General features: G+C 40.9%; 1 protein-coding gene across 1 annotated transcript; it reads left to right on the forward strand.

The window, feature by feature from the left end:
* The first annotated feature begins 2,031 nt into the window (after nt 1-2,031).
* LOC103133057 (inositol hexakisphosphate kinase 2-like) lies at nt 2,032-8,290 on the forward strand. Its single transcript, XM_007544822.2, has 5 exons — nt 2,032-2,452; nt 4,977-5,211; nt 5,304-5,467; nt 5,639-5,814; nt 6,655-8,290. The coding sequence occupies exons 1-5, from the start codon at nt 2,239-2,241 to the stop codon at nt 7,243-7,245; spliced, it is 1,380 nt and encodes a 459-aa protein (XP_007544884.1). The 5' UTR covers nt 2,032-2,238; the 3' UTR covers nt 7,246-8,290.
* The last annotated feature ends 5,202 nt before the right edge of the window (nt 8,291-13,492 follow it).

Genomic DNA, 13,492 nt, shown 5'->3' on the forward strand with positions numbered 1-13,492 from the left:
CTCCGTGATCTGATGCACATCAACACAGGAACGGTGCCACAGTATAGATTTTGTGTACTGTCAACACCAGGTTGTTACGACCAATAATATTTTTATGGTATCATCTCAAAAGCAGATGATACTTCTTGCTATTTAACTCTATGCAGGTAAACACAGAATTGTATACACAAGTAGTAGAGTTGTAATGTGTGAATATTAAATATACGTAAAGCTTGTCCAAAGCCTGAAAATGTAGTTATTATATTGATAACGCCGTGCTGAGAGGAGAGCGAGAAGGAAACGTTGTTTTTCAACAAGGTCAGCTGGTTCTATTTTGGAAAATGCCTTTAGTGACCATTATGACTGGAATAATAATTTTGTTGCTTCTCAAAATAATCTTGTGAAGACATAGACCTACAAAAACAGGAGAGGACATTTTTTATTGCTTTCCCAGCTGTGGTTTTCCTTTCACACCGTCCTATTTTCAGTCTGAGCTTGGCCTTGAGTTGCCTCTCCATCAGCATAGTAAATGTTAGTATCAATGACAAAACTCTTGGATAGAGCTGTTTTGGCAATGCACCGTTAAATCCACACGTGACGGACTCTAAGTCACTTATCTGATGACATGCAGGCTTGCTTGTACGCATCAGAGATGTGAAATATTGAAACCACTTGATCTTTATTTGTATTTTGTCACGATGCAAAATCTGATGTATATTTTCACGATGCAAAATCTGATGTATATTTTTACACAACAGAACCACACAAAGTAATGTTCATAATTTAGACGTAGAAGCAAAAAAAAAAAAAAACTTTTTTCCCCAAATAAATATCTGAAAAGTGTGTCATGCATACATAATCAGTCAACATTTTTCAGAACTACATTTCCTATTGTTTGTATGTGTTCTGGGTTGTCACTGCCATCTTTGCACATCTGGAAACTAACAAGTCTCCCATCTCCTCTCTGTAGAACAGATTAAGCTCAGTCACATCAGAAGGATCTGATCCTTTTATCAACTCTATCCAGTCACTGTTAAAAGGAAGGATTCTCCCAGCATGATACTGTCATCATGGTTTATGATAAGATTATGTTTTCATGGTTATCTTAGTTTTCCCTCATGCACATTATATTGCATGGGGACCAAAAAATTACATTTTGTTTAAATCTTGCTGGAGCATCTTCTTCCGCAGGATTTCTTGAAGCTTTTGATAGTTTTCTTGTTGCCACTTTCCCAGATTCTCCCACCTTGGCTATACTCTGCAGCTCCCTCAAAGTTGCAATGGAGATCTCTATTCTTACCCAACCTCCTTACCCAGAGCAAAGAGGTCTGACTAACAGCCTCCTTCCTACACTTTTTAGTTTTTTTTATTTAAAACTATGAATTACTTTACTTTCACTTTACAAAAATCTTAATAAAACATGTTAAGGATTCTGGTTATAAAAATTCTCAGTCTTAGCCTTGTAAAGAGGTTAGGCTATGAGAGATAACCAGATAAGCAACATCTGACATTTGACAGCCTTTTATTTTTATTTTTTACATTACTAATCATATACTGTTGATCACTGAACAAAATGATGTGTGAATAATTTTAGCATCTGCAGTGCCCCTTTAAGAATACAAACACAAAACCCAATGGCTACCTAATGATAAAGTTGGCATATGCATAAAATAATTAAATTAATTGAAAAATGTATTTTTGTTGTTTTTCCTGTATTCCCATCCCCCCACTGTTTTCTCTCCTTCCTCTTTGTCTGCTTGATCTCTCCTCGCTGCCATCTCTCCTCCCAGCGACAGCCGCTGCTCTCTGATTGGCTGTTTCTGATGTGGGGGCGGAGCTTGCTGAGTCCTCTGCTGCTTTTCTAGCTTCAAGATCAGCTCTGTCGTCAGTTTCGGTAACAGCTAAGCAAGGAGAGCGACAACAGTGTACGTTCACAAAAAGAAACAAACGTTTCAGTACTTAAACTGGTGGCTTAGTAACAGTAAATGAAACGTAAAAACACACAGCTTAGTGTTGGACCTTGGTAGCGCTCTCCTCCAGTAAGGAAAAGGGACGATAAAACGGATTTCGACGGTGGTTTTGCTTCTTCCCCTTCAGCCCTTTGTTTTTCGCCGTTCCAGTCAAGCAGGTGAGCAACAGCGCCCCCCTGTGAAGACGACTGGAAACAGCCTGAGGATAGGGAGCCTAACAAACGGCCGAGCAGCTAGCCTCCCCTGCGACGTGGGTCTCCACAGCCCAGCCGTCCGATGCGGATTGAGAATGAGTCCCGCTTTGGAAGCCCTCATGCAGGCGGACGGGACTCCCTATTCGGCGAAGGGGGTGATGCTTGAGCCCTTCGTGCACCAGGTGGGAGGCCACTCCTGCGTGCTGCGCTTCGGGGAACAGACGATATGCAAACCCCTCATACCTCGGGAGCACCAGTTCTACAAAAACCTGCCTCTAGAGATGAGGAAGTTCACCCCTCAATATAAAGGTAAGATACCAGCGTTTACCCAAAGGGTGCAGGAGGAAGAGTGCTATTGTTTTGACTGTACTCAATGTGGGTTTGTAATCAGGGCCTGCACAAAAATATATGCGGCCTTGAGCAGAGACTGGTTTGGGGTCTCATTTCCTGTTTTGTCCACTAAACCACCAATGATGTCTTTTTAATGGGTTTAGCTTAATTTAGTTATTTATAAATGTTCCTTTTTTACAAATATATAAAATGTTGGGAGTAGTCAGCATTTCTTATATGATCCCATATAACAGCTGATCAAAGAAATAAACAAGCTTTGTCTGATCTAATGCCATTTTATTGGTACATGTTTAATAAATGGAAGCAAATTATTTGAAGTTTCAGTATACAGCTCTGCAGTTCAGACTAATTAATTGACTTATTAATTCAAGAGGTAAAAATTATAAATGTAAGCTGAGCTGAAATGACTACAAATAAGTTAAACACTTATTTTTAATACTAAAGAAGTTCAGACATTAAATATTTTAGAAGTGCTTTTTGGGAGTCCCCTTAATTAGCAGCATTGTTTTCTTCTGTGTTGTACTGGGTCTGGTTGTAATCGGTGGTTTAAAGAACATTGCGTACACAACAGGACAAATTCAGAGTGGATTGGATTCCTGTTTTTTAAGTGCTATGTCAATCATTTTTAAGATGCTGGTGGGCACATGTCATGTCCAGTGGGGAGTTTCAAATGGCACATGAATGTAGGAACTGACTTCCAACCAGGAGGATGTGTAGCCAGGGGTGTCTTTTAAAACATCTACAGTTTCAAGATGAGAGACGACCCCACCGCCTGGATCAAAAATAACTGGGCCACATCACCTGGAGTGGAGAGAGGAGCTCATAAGTCATTTGAGGAGATTCTAGTTTCAGAGAGCGTCACACAAATACACATTTTCACACACACACACGCACGCAGGCCTTTAATGAAGAGTGTAGCGTTTCCTGGTTGCAGCCAAGGCCAACAGGCTCACATTCGCACTCGCAGACAATGACACCAAATGCATGCGAAAGCAGACGTCTCCTTCGGCCAAGTTTGACGGAGCCTGGGCTCATGAGTGGTATCTGACCCCTGGGTTATGCGGCTATAAAAAGATACGCGTGTGATTTAGATGACGGTCTTCTGGGCCTTTCGAAAGCACACCACGTCAACTAATGTTTAGAATTTCCTCACTTTTATCAGGAGGTATCGTCAGAAAATTTCATCTGCAATTAATGTGTATAAAATCTAATGCTTTTAAAATTTTTACACATTTTTAGAAGTAAACAATGTCTTTTATTACTACTTTGGGTCAAGGTTCAGACTTTCAGGCAAACAAGGAAACGGTAGCTGACGATAATCTGCGTTTCAGTCATTCTCCTAATTTAAACAGTTTGTGCCCTTGGGTTGTAAAAAAAGAAACAAAGGAAAAAAACCGCATGTCTTCTTTGAATTACTCCTTATCACAACTTTCCAAGCATCCTATTGGATTAATTAGGAGTGACTCAGAAGTTCCCACAATCGCTGAGAATGATTACGTTGCAACTCTGAACAGCATAGTCCCACTGGATGAGTTTCAGAGGCGGAGCCGTTCGTAGGAAGAGGAAGAAGATTGTGACGGTGACGTCAAAGCAAATGACATCAGCCGACCTTTCTCTACTCGCTACTTTAAGTCACTAAACAGAATACATGAATCATAGTGATGAATCAAATCCCTGGCCCTTTTGTTTATATCACTAGCTCTTCCTTTTCAAACGCTTTCTACCTCAGGTTTCCTTCCTCTTTCTTTTTCATATGCGTCGGTGACTGCAGCTGCCATGTTTATTCTCAGTGCGACACCTCCCCTCCCATCTCTGCAGGCACTCAGGGCCTTGTAGGGAGTTGTATTAGGAGCTGGTGGGGGCAGACTTGGCTGCATGTTTGTTGGCTGTATCACAAAAAATGAATATTGGGATCACGTTGCAAAATGTTCGTCATCGAGATGTTTTCATAAGTTATTTGTTGAGCTAGTTTCTACTCAAATTTTGGCTTTTGAATGTTTAAATACCTTGGTAAGAAGCACCTAACATAAAAAAAATGCATAATTGTGATTATTATTTGTTTTTCAGCCGCACTAACGAAGATGATCTTTTTTTTTTTGACTGGTCAGATGTGTAAATGTGTAACGTATATGGGGCTGAATTAGATTTTCATCTTACAACCTTGAGTACAAACAACAAACTGTTTCCCTCTATCGCAGTGTCTAAAGCAAATATAATTAAAGTGAAAACGGCAAGAAAAATATCAGAACACAACCAGAAAAGCAATAATTAAAATTACTTTTAAATGGCAAAATGTTTTTCTATTTTGTTTTTCTAAGTCAGAATAAAGTGCTTGGACCAGTAGTAGGCAGCAGTCTAAAGAGTTGGTCACATTTCTTGTTGGCAATTGTGAAACTTTAACTTGATTTGGGTAGACCATGCAGAATGTCTAATTAACATTTGAATGTTGGTCATTAGTAAACGTCTCTTCCTCTTCTTGCAGGTGTTGTGTCGGTTAGTTTCGAAGAAGACGAGGAGGGAAACCTGTGCCTCATCGCCTACCCTCTCCATAGCGAATCTGGGGACTCGGAAAACAAAGACCCTTCGGCGGACTGCCAAGAACCCAAGAGCAAGATGCTGAAGTGGAGCAACAAGAAGCAGTCCCCATTGCTGCAGGAGAAGGAAAACTACAGCAAAGACAGACCCCGAAACAGCAGAAAAGAGGACAAGATCATGAGGTGAAGATGCTCGCTGAAATGAGGCCGGTTTCTTCATATTCTGTATGCAGCTCAGGAGCTAAAACATTTCTGCGTGTGTTCTCTCTGTGTAGTTATAATCGTGACGAGGTCCAGCAGCAGCAGGCTGAGGTTCTGTGCTTCAGCTTGGAGAAAGGCAACGTGGTGTCACAGATCAAACACAACCCATGGAGTCTGAAGTGCCACCAACAGCAATTACAGAGGATGAAGGAAAACGCAAAGCATCGCAACCAATACAGTATCCTTTTTTATGAATAACGCTGCATTCAGTGACTCGCATGGAGATGCAACGCTCCATTCTTGGGAAAACCAAATCCCAAGAAAGAAAAAAAAAAAAAGCAATTGTAGCAAAACCTAGACTTATTTCTGTCTTCTTTATTGGTGTGATCCTTGACTCCCCGTCTCACAGAATTTATTCTGTTGGAAAACCTGACGTGGCGCTACAGAGTCCCGTGTGTGTTGGATTTAAAGATGGGAACTCGCCAACATGGAGACGACGCTTCAGAGGAGAAGAAAGCCAATCAGATCCGGAAGTGTCAACAGAGCACATCAGCATCGATTGGAGTGCGGCTCTGTGGGATGCAGGTACAGAGATTGGCTTAATTAGGTTGGAAAAGTCTGGAATTTGATTTCACTGTTCTGCACGTCTGGATTAAAATGGACAAAGAAAATGAGAGTGTAGGGAAGAATACAAGTTCAGCTCAGTAAATTAGAGCATAATCAAAACTTAGGATACAAAAACATGCCACTAAGCATCCTGGGAAATGTAGTCCACTCCCAGAAACCGCTACAATTTTGATGGCATATATTGCTGTTCGTATTGATTTATCAGGGCTTGCAGCTAATGGAAACTAGAAAATTCAGTTTAGGATGTTGGATAGAACCAACAAAGAAAATATTTTTAGTTCAGAAATGTTAGCCTAGTTAAAGTTTGTCCTTATGTTGCATGTACAATATGTGCACTTAGCTCTTTGTGATGATGTGATATAGATTTTATGTTTTGGTCAGAGCGATGCTGATCTTTTTAAACAGGATTTTGTTGCTTTATTCAAAATTTTCCCTGCAAATGTGCACTATTTCAACTACGGATTTTCCTTCCACTGAATTTCACATTACTGTGTTAAGATGCATCATTCTGAGCAGCCATTTTCTTTAGCTCTGTCAGTTTACCCTGCTCTCAGGGAAATCTTAATATAAGATTTATGTATTGAAATGTATTTTTTGAATTGGTCTAATTATTCTGACTCACACGGACAAATGTTTATCAGATGAAGGAAAAGGCGAAACCTGAGATTTGCAGGCCATTAACCTGTTAGGAAAAAAATCTAAGGAGTTTAGTCCTTTTTTTTTTGTTGATGGTATGACATGTTGAAATGAAAAGTGAATGAGAACCCTAACGGAGTGGATTTCTGCATGTCTCTGCAGGTGTACCAGTCAGACTCCGGCCAGATAATGTTCATGAACAAGTACCACGGGCGAAAGCTGACCCTTGCTGGTTTCAAGGAGGCTCTCTACCAGTTCTTCCACAACGGCCGGCGACTTCGTCACGAGCTGCTGTCCCCGGTTCTGCGCCGGCTCCGGGAGATGCAGGCCGCCCTGGAGGCGTGCGAGTCCTACCGCTTCTACTCCAGCTCGCTGCTCATCATCTACGACGGCGACCCTCCCAGGACTCCCGCCAGACCCAGGCATCGAGGAGGGGAGGAAGGCGACGAGGACGAGCCGTCTGATGAAGAAGAGGAGGAGGGCGAAGAGGAAGGAGCGTTTGGGTTCCCTCGCTCTTCCTCCACCAGCGCAGCCGGCGGCCTGTCTGGCGGCGGCAGCGGCCGCTCCTCGCACAGAGCGGGAGAGGCCAGCAGCCCCGAGGTGGACGTGCGCATGATTGACTTTGCTCACACCACGTGTCGGCACTACGGAGAGGACAGCGTGGTCCACGAAGGCCAAGACAGCGGCTTCATCTTCGGCCTCCAGAATCTGATCACCATCATCTCTCAGCTGGAGGAGCACAGCACTGACTGAAGGCACATCGGAGCCGACCTGGTTTCAATTTCAAGCATGGGAGAAAAGTTCTTTGGAGCTACAAACCCCGCTGCTTCACCCCCTGAGGTGCTTCATTGCCTGAACAGGGGTCCGCTTGGTTGGACACCCCAGATGCCTCTCGGTTAGAGGAAGAGTCTGCAAGGTTGATCCTGCGCTCTTGCTCACCTGCTGAAGGAAAGGGCTGCTACTGCCCTCCCTTGCACTTTTCTCTTTTACGAGACTGAGACTTTTACTTTGTGATACATGGTAGGAGCATTGTTGCATGAGACGGACGATTTTTCTACAGGTTCTCTCCTCTGACGTTGTAAGACCTCCCTCCTCCCTCTCCTCTGGTACAAATCGGTATCTTTAAGTTCTCTCTGAGAGAGAAAGAAAGAGGCAGAGACGTGTGAAGCTATTCTTAGGTAGGATGCTGCCGTGGTGCTTAACCTGTGATATCACATCCTTTTTGTTAATGAACTGCCCCCAACAGCAGAGCACAACTTGGTGGAGGAGTTAACTAGTTACCTGAACAAGCTGACCTTAGCTGGCTCGGTCAGCAGCCTTGTAGCAACGGACAAATTAAACATCTAATAAGGACATTTTTGTGTTTCTATTGACGTCTTGTAAGAGAGATTGTTGTCTACCACGCACTTGGATTTAGACTTTTTTTTTCTTTTTTTTGGTGGTGGAATATTATTTAGGTTTAGAAGAAGGGATTTGCCTTTTACATTTTTTGTTCCTCCACTTCCCACCTATATAAATATGTTTTGAAAAGGGGATTTTATTGCAGTTTCTTTTTGTCATTCATCTTCTTCCTCATTCCTGCAAATCTGACTTGAAGAGGATATATTGATAAGAACACTAGCTTCAGAGACTATAGACTATTTATTTGAAATGATTCTTTAAAAAAAAAAAATGGAAACAAGCACATTCCTTATTACCACTTTAAATGTTCTGTCCTCCTGAGCGTCTGATTTATTGTTTTTTGCATACTTGTGTTAAGTGTCTTGGTAAATAAAGGCATTCGTTGTGGTAAAATCCATTTTCTGTGTCGTGCTTATTTAGATTCAGAGTTGAACAGTCCAGAAATATCAAAAAGGAGAAATGAAAGTGAAACGTGAGCAGGTGGCATTCAGTAAAAAGGGGAAGCAGTGCTGTGAATCAGGCTTTTTACTTAAAATCTAGATAAAATGTTTTCATTTTAGAAAGAACAGCTGAGTGCTATTGAAGCAAACTTTCCTTTCCCATTTGCTAGTCTGTATGTTCATTGCATTTCCCCAACTTTCTCAACAAAGTAGCATTCCACTAATGAGATTTTTAGACTGAACCACTTAAAATCAACCCCTGTGGTAGAAATTAACCTCCAGACTGACGTAAATAATGCATTTTAATGACTTGGTTGAGTCTGTGCTTCAGTTTTGCTTTGCAAAAGACGGTTTGAAAAAAACGTGTTCAGTGAAAAGGCTTCAAGGTTAATGTTCAGGCGATAAAGAAGGAAAATAAATACCATGAACTTTGAAAGCTGAGATGCTGTTGCATAATGCTGTATACCATAATAATAACCACTTCATGGAGTTTGAGTCTTTGGGAGTTCAGGGAAGAAGTACATTATACTGTATAGGTGCAACCCAGTGAATTAGAATATCGCTGAGAACTTCATTTATTTCAATAAAAAATGAAACTGAATTATTATACACACTGTATTAAATCATTTTATTCATATAAAAAAATTTCAATACATCGTTTCAAGGAATTTTACAAAAAAAAAAAAAAATCATAGATAAGCATTTTAATGGCTAGCTCAGATTTTAAACTCCACTTTTATTATGTTAATATTTGTAAAGATGGTAGTTCTAGTTTGGACAGACTGTGCACAAAAAGTTAGAATCTGTATAAAATAAACCGTTAATTTTCTAAACTCCCCCACAGTTGCTGCTTCGTGTTGCAGCCCGTTAGTCGCTTGTTAATATTTGACACATGCTTTGACGTATGGAGGGGATAATGTGATCCTTATCTCACATCGTAAAGTAGTAAACGTCAAAATGTTTCTGAAATTGCTACTATCAAGTGTGGTTACACTTACAGCTGTTACGTTTACGCTCTTACTTCGCAAAGGCATGCACTGTATGTCTTGTTTGTTTTGCCTTCCAAATCACAGACGTGCAGATATGCAAACCATTTCCTGGATGCTTGAAAATATTCTGGTTTAAGAGCCACAAAACATTTGGATCATTCAGTTCCTGGAGCTTAAAGCCTGTTTTCGTTGTCCAGACCACATCAAATATCAAAAGGATATGGAGATGGGGCAGGGGAGACTCCTGATGATGTGAGGTCAGGAAACTAATGGAAATTAAACCAAGATGAAAGGGAATGAGGAAGGTAAGAAGAGTTGCGGAAATACCTGTTCTTGCTTTTATGCTGTGGCATCTGGTGCAAAAAGGAGTGGTTCAGGTTTGTGTTTTTTGTCCCCTCTTATCGAGATGCCAAACAAGGTGCTGGTATGATAGGAGTTTTACCTGACTGTATGGAGCATAGAGTAAAGCAGAGCTAACCCCGCCTCCATCCTCCTCTTACCTGCAGCTGCACACTGAGAAAAGGCTCCAACAAATTTGCACTGAAAGCATAAAATGTCATGGAGTGGAAACTTTAGGAATCCTACCCATCAAGCCACAAATCACTAGGTCCTGTCGGAGCAGATAGCCCAACTAATTCATCAGCCAACACCAGCTTGTTATACTTTATATGGACCAGAACGGCAAAAGGTAACATTCTTCTGTTCAACAGCTTAGCAGCTACTATTATTGTTAATTATTAATAATATTAATACAATATTACTGTAATAATTAACAGTCTTACTTTTTTTAGCTGCTGTAAGATAATTGTTGCTTCTTTTTTGAAAAGTATTCAGATCATTTTTACATGCATGTTTTAGATCTTTGTGTCAATACAGTGAAACCTTGATCTTTTTCTTGTGGGAATCTTCCAATGGTTTATTGTGAGGACTCTAACGGAAGCAACATTTTAATCTGTCTGAAGGTAATTATCTCTGTAGAGTGTCTATATACGGACTTGTATGTCCAGTTATTGCTCTTGAGATGTTTGACCTGTGAAGATGAAGACAAATCAAAGCACTGCCAACACATCCTGCAAAGATCGAGCTCTTCTCGTGACCCATACTGCAAGCTTTACATCCCACCTGATAGTCAAGGTTTTAAGCTGCACTTTAATGAAGTTGAACCTTTTTTGTTACAATGCAAACTGTCCAATGCATTCAGATGATGCTACGTTGACAAAGACAAACCCTGAACTTTTGACAATCTCCAGCAGCTTCTTCCCAATACTGTAAAATATTGCATTGTGGATAATCGGAGGCTTTAACGTATATGAGTGGACGATGTCATCCAAACAAAGATTAAAAATTAACCTACTTATCAGAATACTGTATGTTGCCATCAGGGAAAATTTACAGAAACAATAGTAAGTAATGTGAGGCGGGGGGATTCAGACAAACGTGTAAAATAGTTTGATTCCAATTCTTCATCGACTGGTTTTTGATGGTGTAGTTGCAACTACTCTTTCTTTCCACTGATTGGACCAGTTCTCTGTTCAGTTTGGAGTTTCCTTGTTCTCCACTGGTTTGCTGCAAGTTCTCTCTTCTTGCAACTCTCTAAGAAACATCCATGTTCATTGACGATTCTAAGTTGCCCTTCGGTGTGAGTGAAACATTGTTGTTTCCTCTCTGTGTTTTCCTGTTTCCCGGCAAAATGTCTAGCATGTACCTTGTCTCTCATCTGACTCCTGGTGATAAGCACAAACCCCACTGGTGCTTAATTTAATGACTGGAACTAAGATGTTGTTAGAAATTGCATTTAAATTTGATCAGAATCCAACATTGTAAAACAGCTCCAAGACAATAATCTCCGAGCTTAGTTTCAGTAATTTGCTTGGGAATACCAAGCTTCCCAAGCATGCGTCATTCTGGTTCCAGAGTTCATTAATAAGCAGTTTAGTTGATGTTCTTGGCCAAGCTCCCCACAGCTGTGACGGTGGTGACTGATCTGCTTTACATTGGCGGAAAGCTCAGATTATGGACTTCAAACACTCGAAACAAACTCCCTTCACGGATTCACAGTGGAACACAGGAGGGCATTCAGCAGGAGCAGATCAGCTGCAGAGTGAAAGCAAGAGCCTGTTTTTCACTCTGCGCAGTTCATCAGGTGAGCAATATGCGGCGCAGGCTGCTGCTTGTCCCATCCGTGGGCAGCATAATCAGCTTTGTAATGCTGGAAAACCCAATGAGTGGGTCGGCAGAGAGTCACGGAAAATATGTTCAGAATTTTCCGACACTTTTCAGTAGCTACAAGCTCACCTGTTTTACACATCAAGAGTGGGGTGGAGTGAAACGGCAGAGGAAACGTCATAATTTGTGGCCAATCCAGCGCTGACTTTTACTTTATATCTGCAGCATGTGGAGTAGTTTAATGAGGTTTGCTCATTTTAAGACTAAAAAAAAAGAATCTACAGATTTTATTAAGGTAATTTATGCATAATTTCCCCTGGCAAGAAGTCAAACTGTAGCTGTGTGTCATGTACAAGAGATTTGTTTACATTCAAAACCACAGTTGGAAACAGTTCTGATGTTTTCATGCTTTTAGTGAGAAAATTGTTTACAATGTTCTCAGCAGCTGACTTTGCCTCCACTCTTCCTGTCATCGGTATCCGCTGCACGCTAAAATCAGCCTGATGAAATACGATACGATGAAATACTGTCTCGTGTGGCACGAGACGGGAGGGGAGATTATTAATTTCCTCTCATCAGATCTAAAAATAGCAGCAAAATCTCTGCTCATCTGCTGCGTGATGGGGAACAGATTTAGATTTATTTGTTTTGCTCCTGAGCTGCAGACACAGTCATACACAGGTAGCTCCTAATAAAGATACTGAAAGTGTATTTACTGTTTGATTTGTATTCTTTATTTATTTATTTTTGCCTTTTTTTTCCAGGAACAAGTGAATTTTATTTCCATGTCTGTGTTGTGTTCCAGTAAAAGTGACGCATTGCTATTGAGACAAGTGCAATTTAACTGTCTGACATATGTTTTACGGCTAAACTATAAAGTCTTTCTCAGAGTCCTTCATGTAATTAAATGTCAGAAAACATCACAGCCAGCGCCCTGTAAAAGTTTTAACAGCTCTTGTGCTTTTACGTACATTGTAATTTAAAACTTCAGTGTATTTCCACAGTGAAACAGGGTGGCGGAGGCGTCATGTTGTGGTCAGAGTTGATTAAATATAAATGGAGACACACAAAGGGCATTCCTAGAAGAAAAATTCTGTTAGAAGCAACAAAGGCAGAGGTGGAGGTTTTCCTTTCAGCAAAATCAGAAGACGAGTGAATACAAATGTATGTTAGAAAAAACTATTTTATTTCTTTCAATTTCACAATTATGCACTATTTTTGCTTGGTGTGCCAGACAAAAATGTCCATGAAATATGTGAAAATTCCTAGTCACATTTTGACAGACTGGGAAACGTTTTAAGGATTCTAAATCGTTTTGCAAGTACGTCAAGTGAACCTGACACAAAAACAGACATCAGTCCTGACGTAAAACTGTGTGATTAATCCTGGTCTGATAACACCTGAATGCAGACGAACACATAAGAGCACGCAACTAGTTTCTGTGTGTTTGCATGGAAACCTGCACACGGTGGGGTCTGATATAACCATGTGGTGCTTCGCATTTCACAGTTCAAGGGTTATGCAAATTTATTATCAGGTTGCTTGTCACTCCAGCTGCCTGCACTTTAGTGGCTTTACAAGGAATCCTAATCCAAGCTTTGCATGAGACATCTTTTGTGAGAGGACGCACTGAGAATAAATGGCTTATCTAGACTGCAGCACATAAACTGCCTCTTTACCTGCAGCAACAAGAAGAGAGCAAGTTGGAGCTTAAAATAATCCAAACAGGAGCATAAAAGCAGAGGTGTGTTTCTGCTGTCATTAAATAACCTTTGTGATCAAAGGTTCAAAAGCCATCCTTGTTCCTGTTTGTTGTGGTTGATGATCTGGAATCTGTTCCAGCTGCAGGGAAGCTGAGGTTGATACAAATGCAGCACCTAACCAAAACAGGCAAAAGGTCACAGTATTGCGTTGATCCACCTTTGACTTTGATTAAAGCACACATTTCCTGTGGTATTGTTCCAGTAAGCCTCTGCAATGTCTCGAGATTCATTGCCATCCAGC

This window comes from Poecilia formosa, unplaced genomic scaffold (genome assembly GCF_000485575.1).
Source record: "Poecilia formosa unplaced genomic scaffold, Poecilia_formosa-5.1.2 Scaffold2218, whole genome shotgun sequence".
Classification (NCBI taxonomy): domain Eukaryota; kingdom Metazoa; phylum Chordata; class Actinopteri; order Cyprinodontiformes; family Poeciliidae; genus Poecilia; species Poecilia formosa.

What these genes read in the sequence shown, in the direction of transcription:
- LOC103133057 (XM_007544822.2), top strand. Translation starts at nt 2,239, where the DNA reads ATGAGTCCCGCTTTGGAAGCCCTCATGCAGGCGGACGGGACTCCCTAT. An exon ending in AAAGCATCGCAACCAATACA is followed by an intron (nt 5,468 to 5,638) that starts GTATCCTTTTTT and finishes CCCGTCTCACAG; the next exon opens with AATTTATTCTGTTGGAAAAC. An exon ending in TGCGGCTCTGTGGGATGCAG is followed by an intron (nt 5,815 to 6,654) that starts GTACAGAGATTG and finishes ATGTCTCTGCAG; the next exon opens with GTGTACCAGTCAGACTCCGG.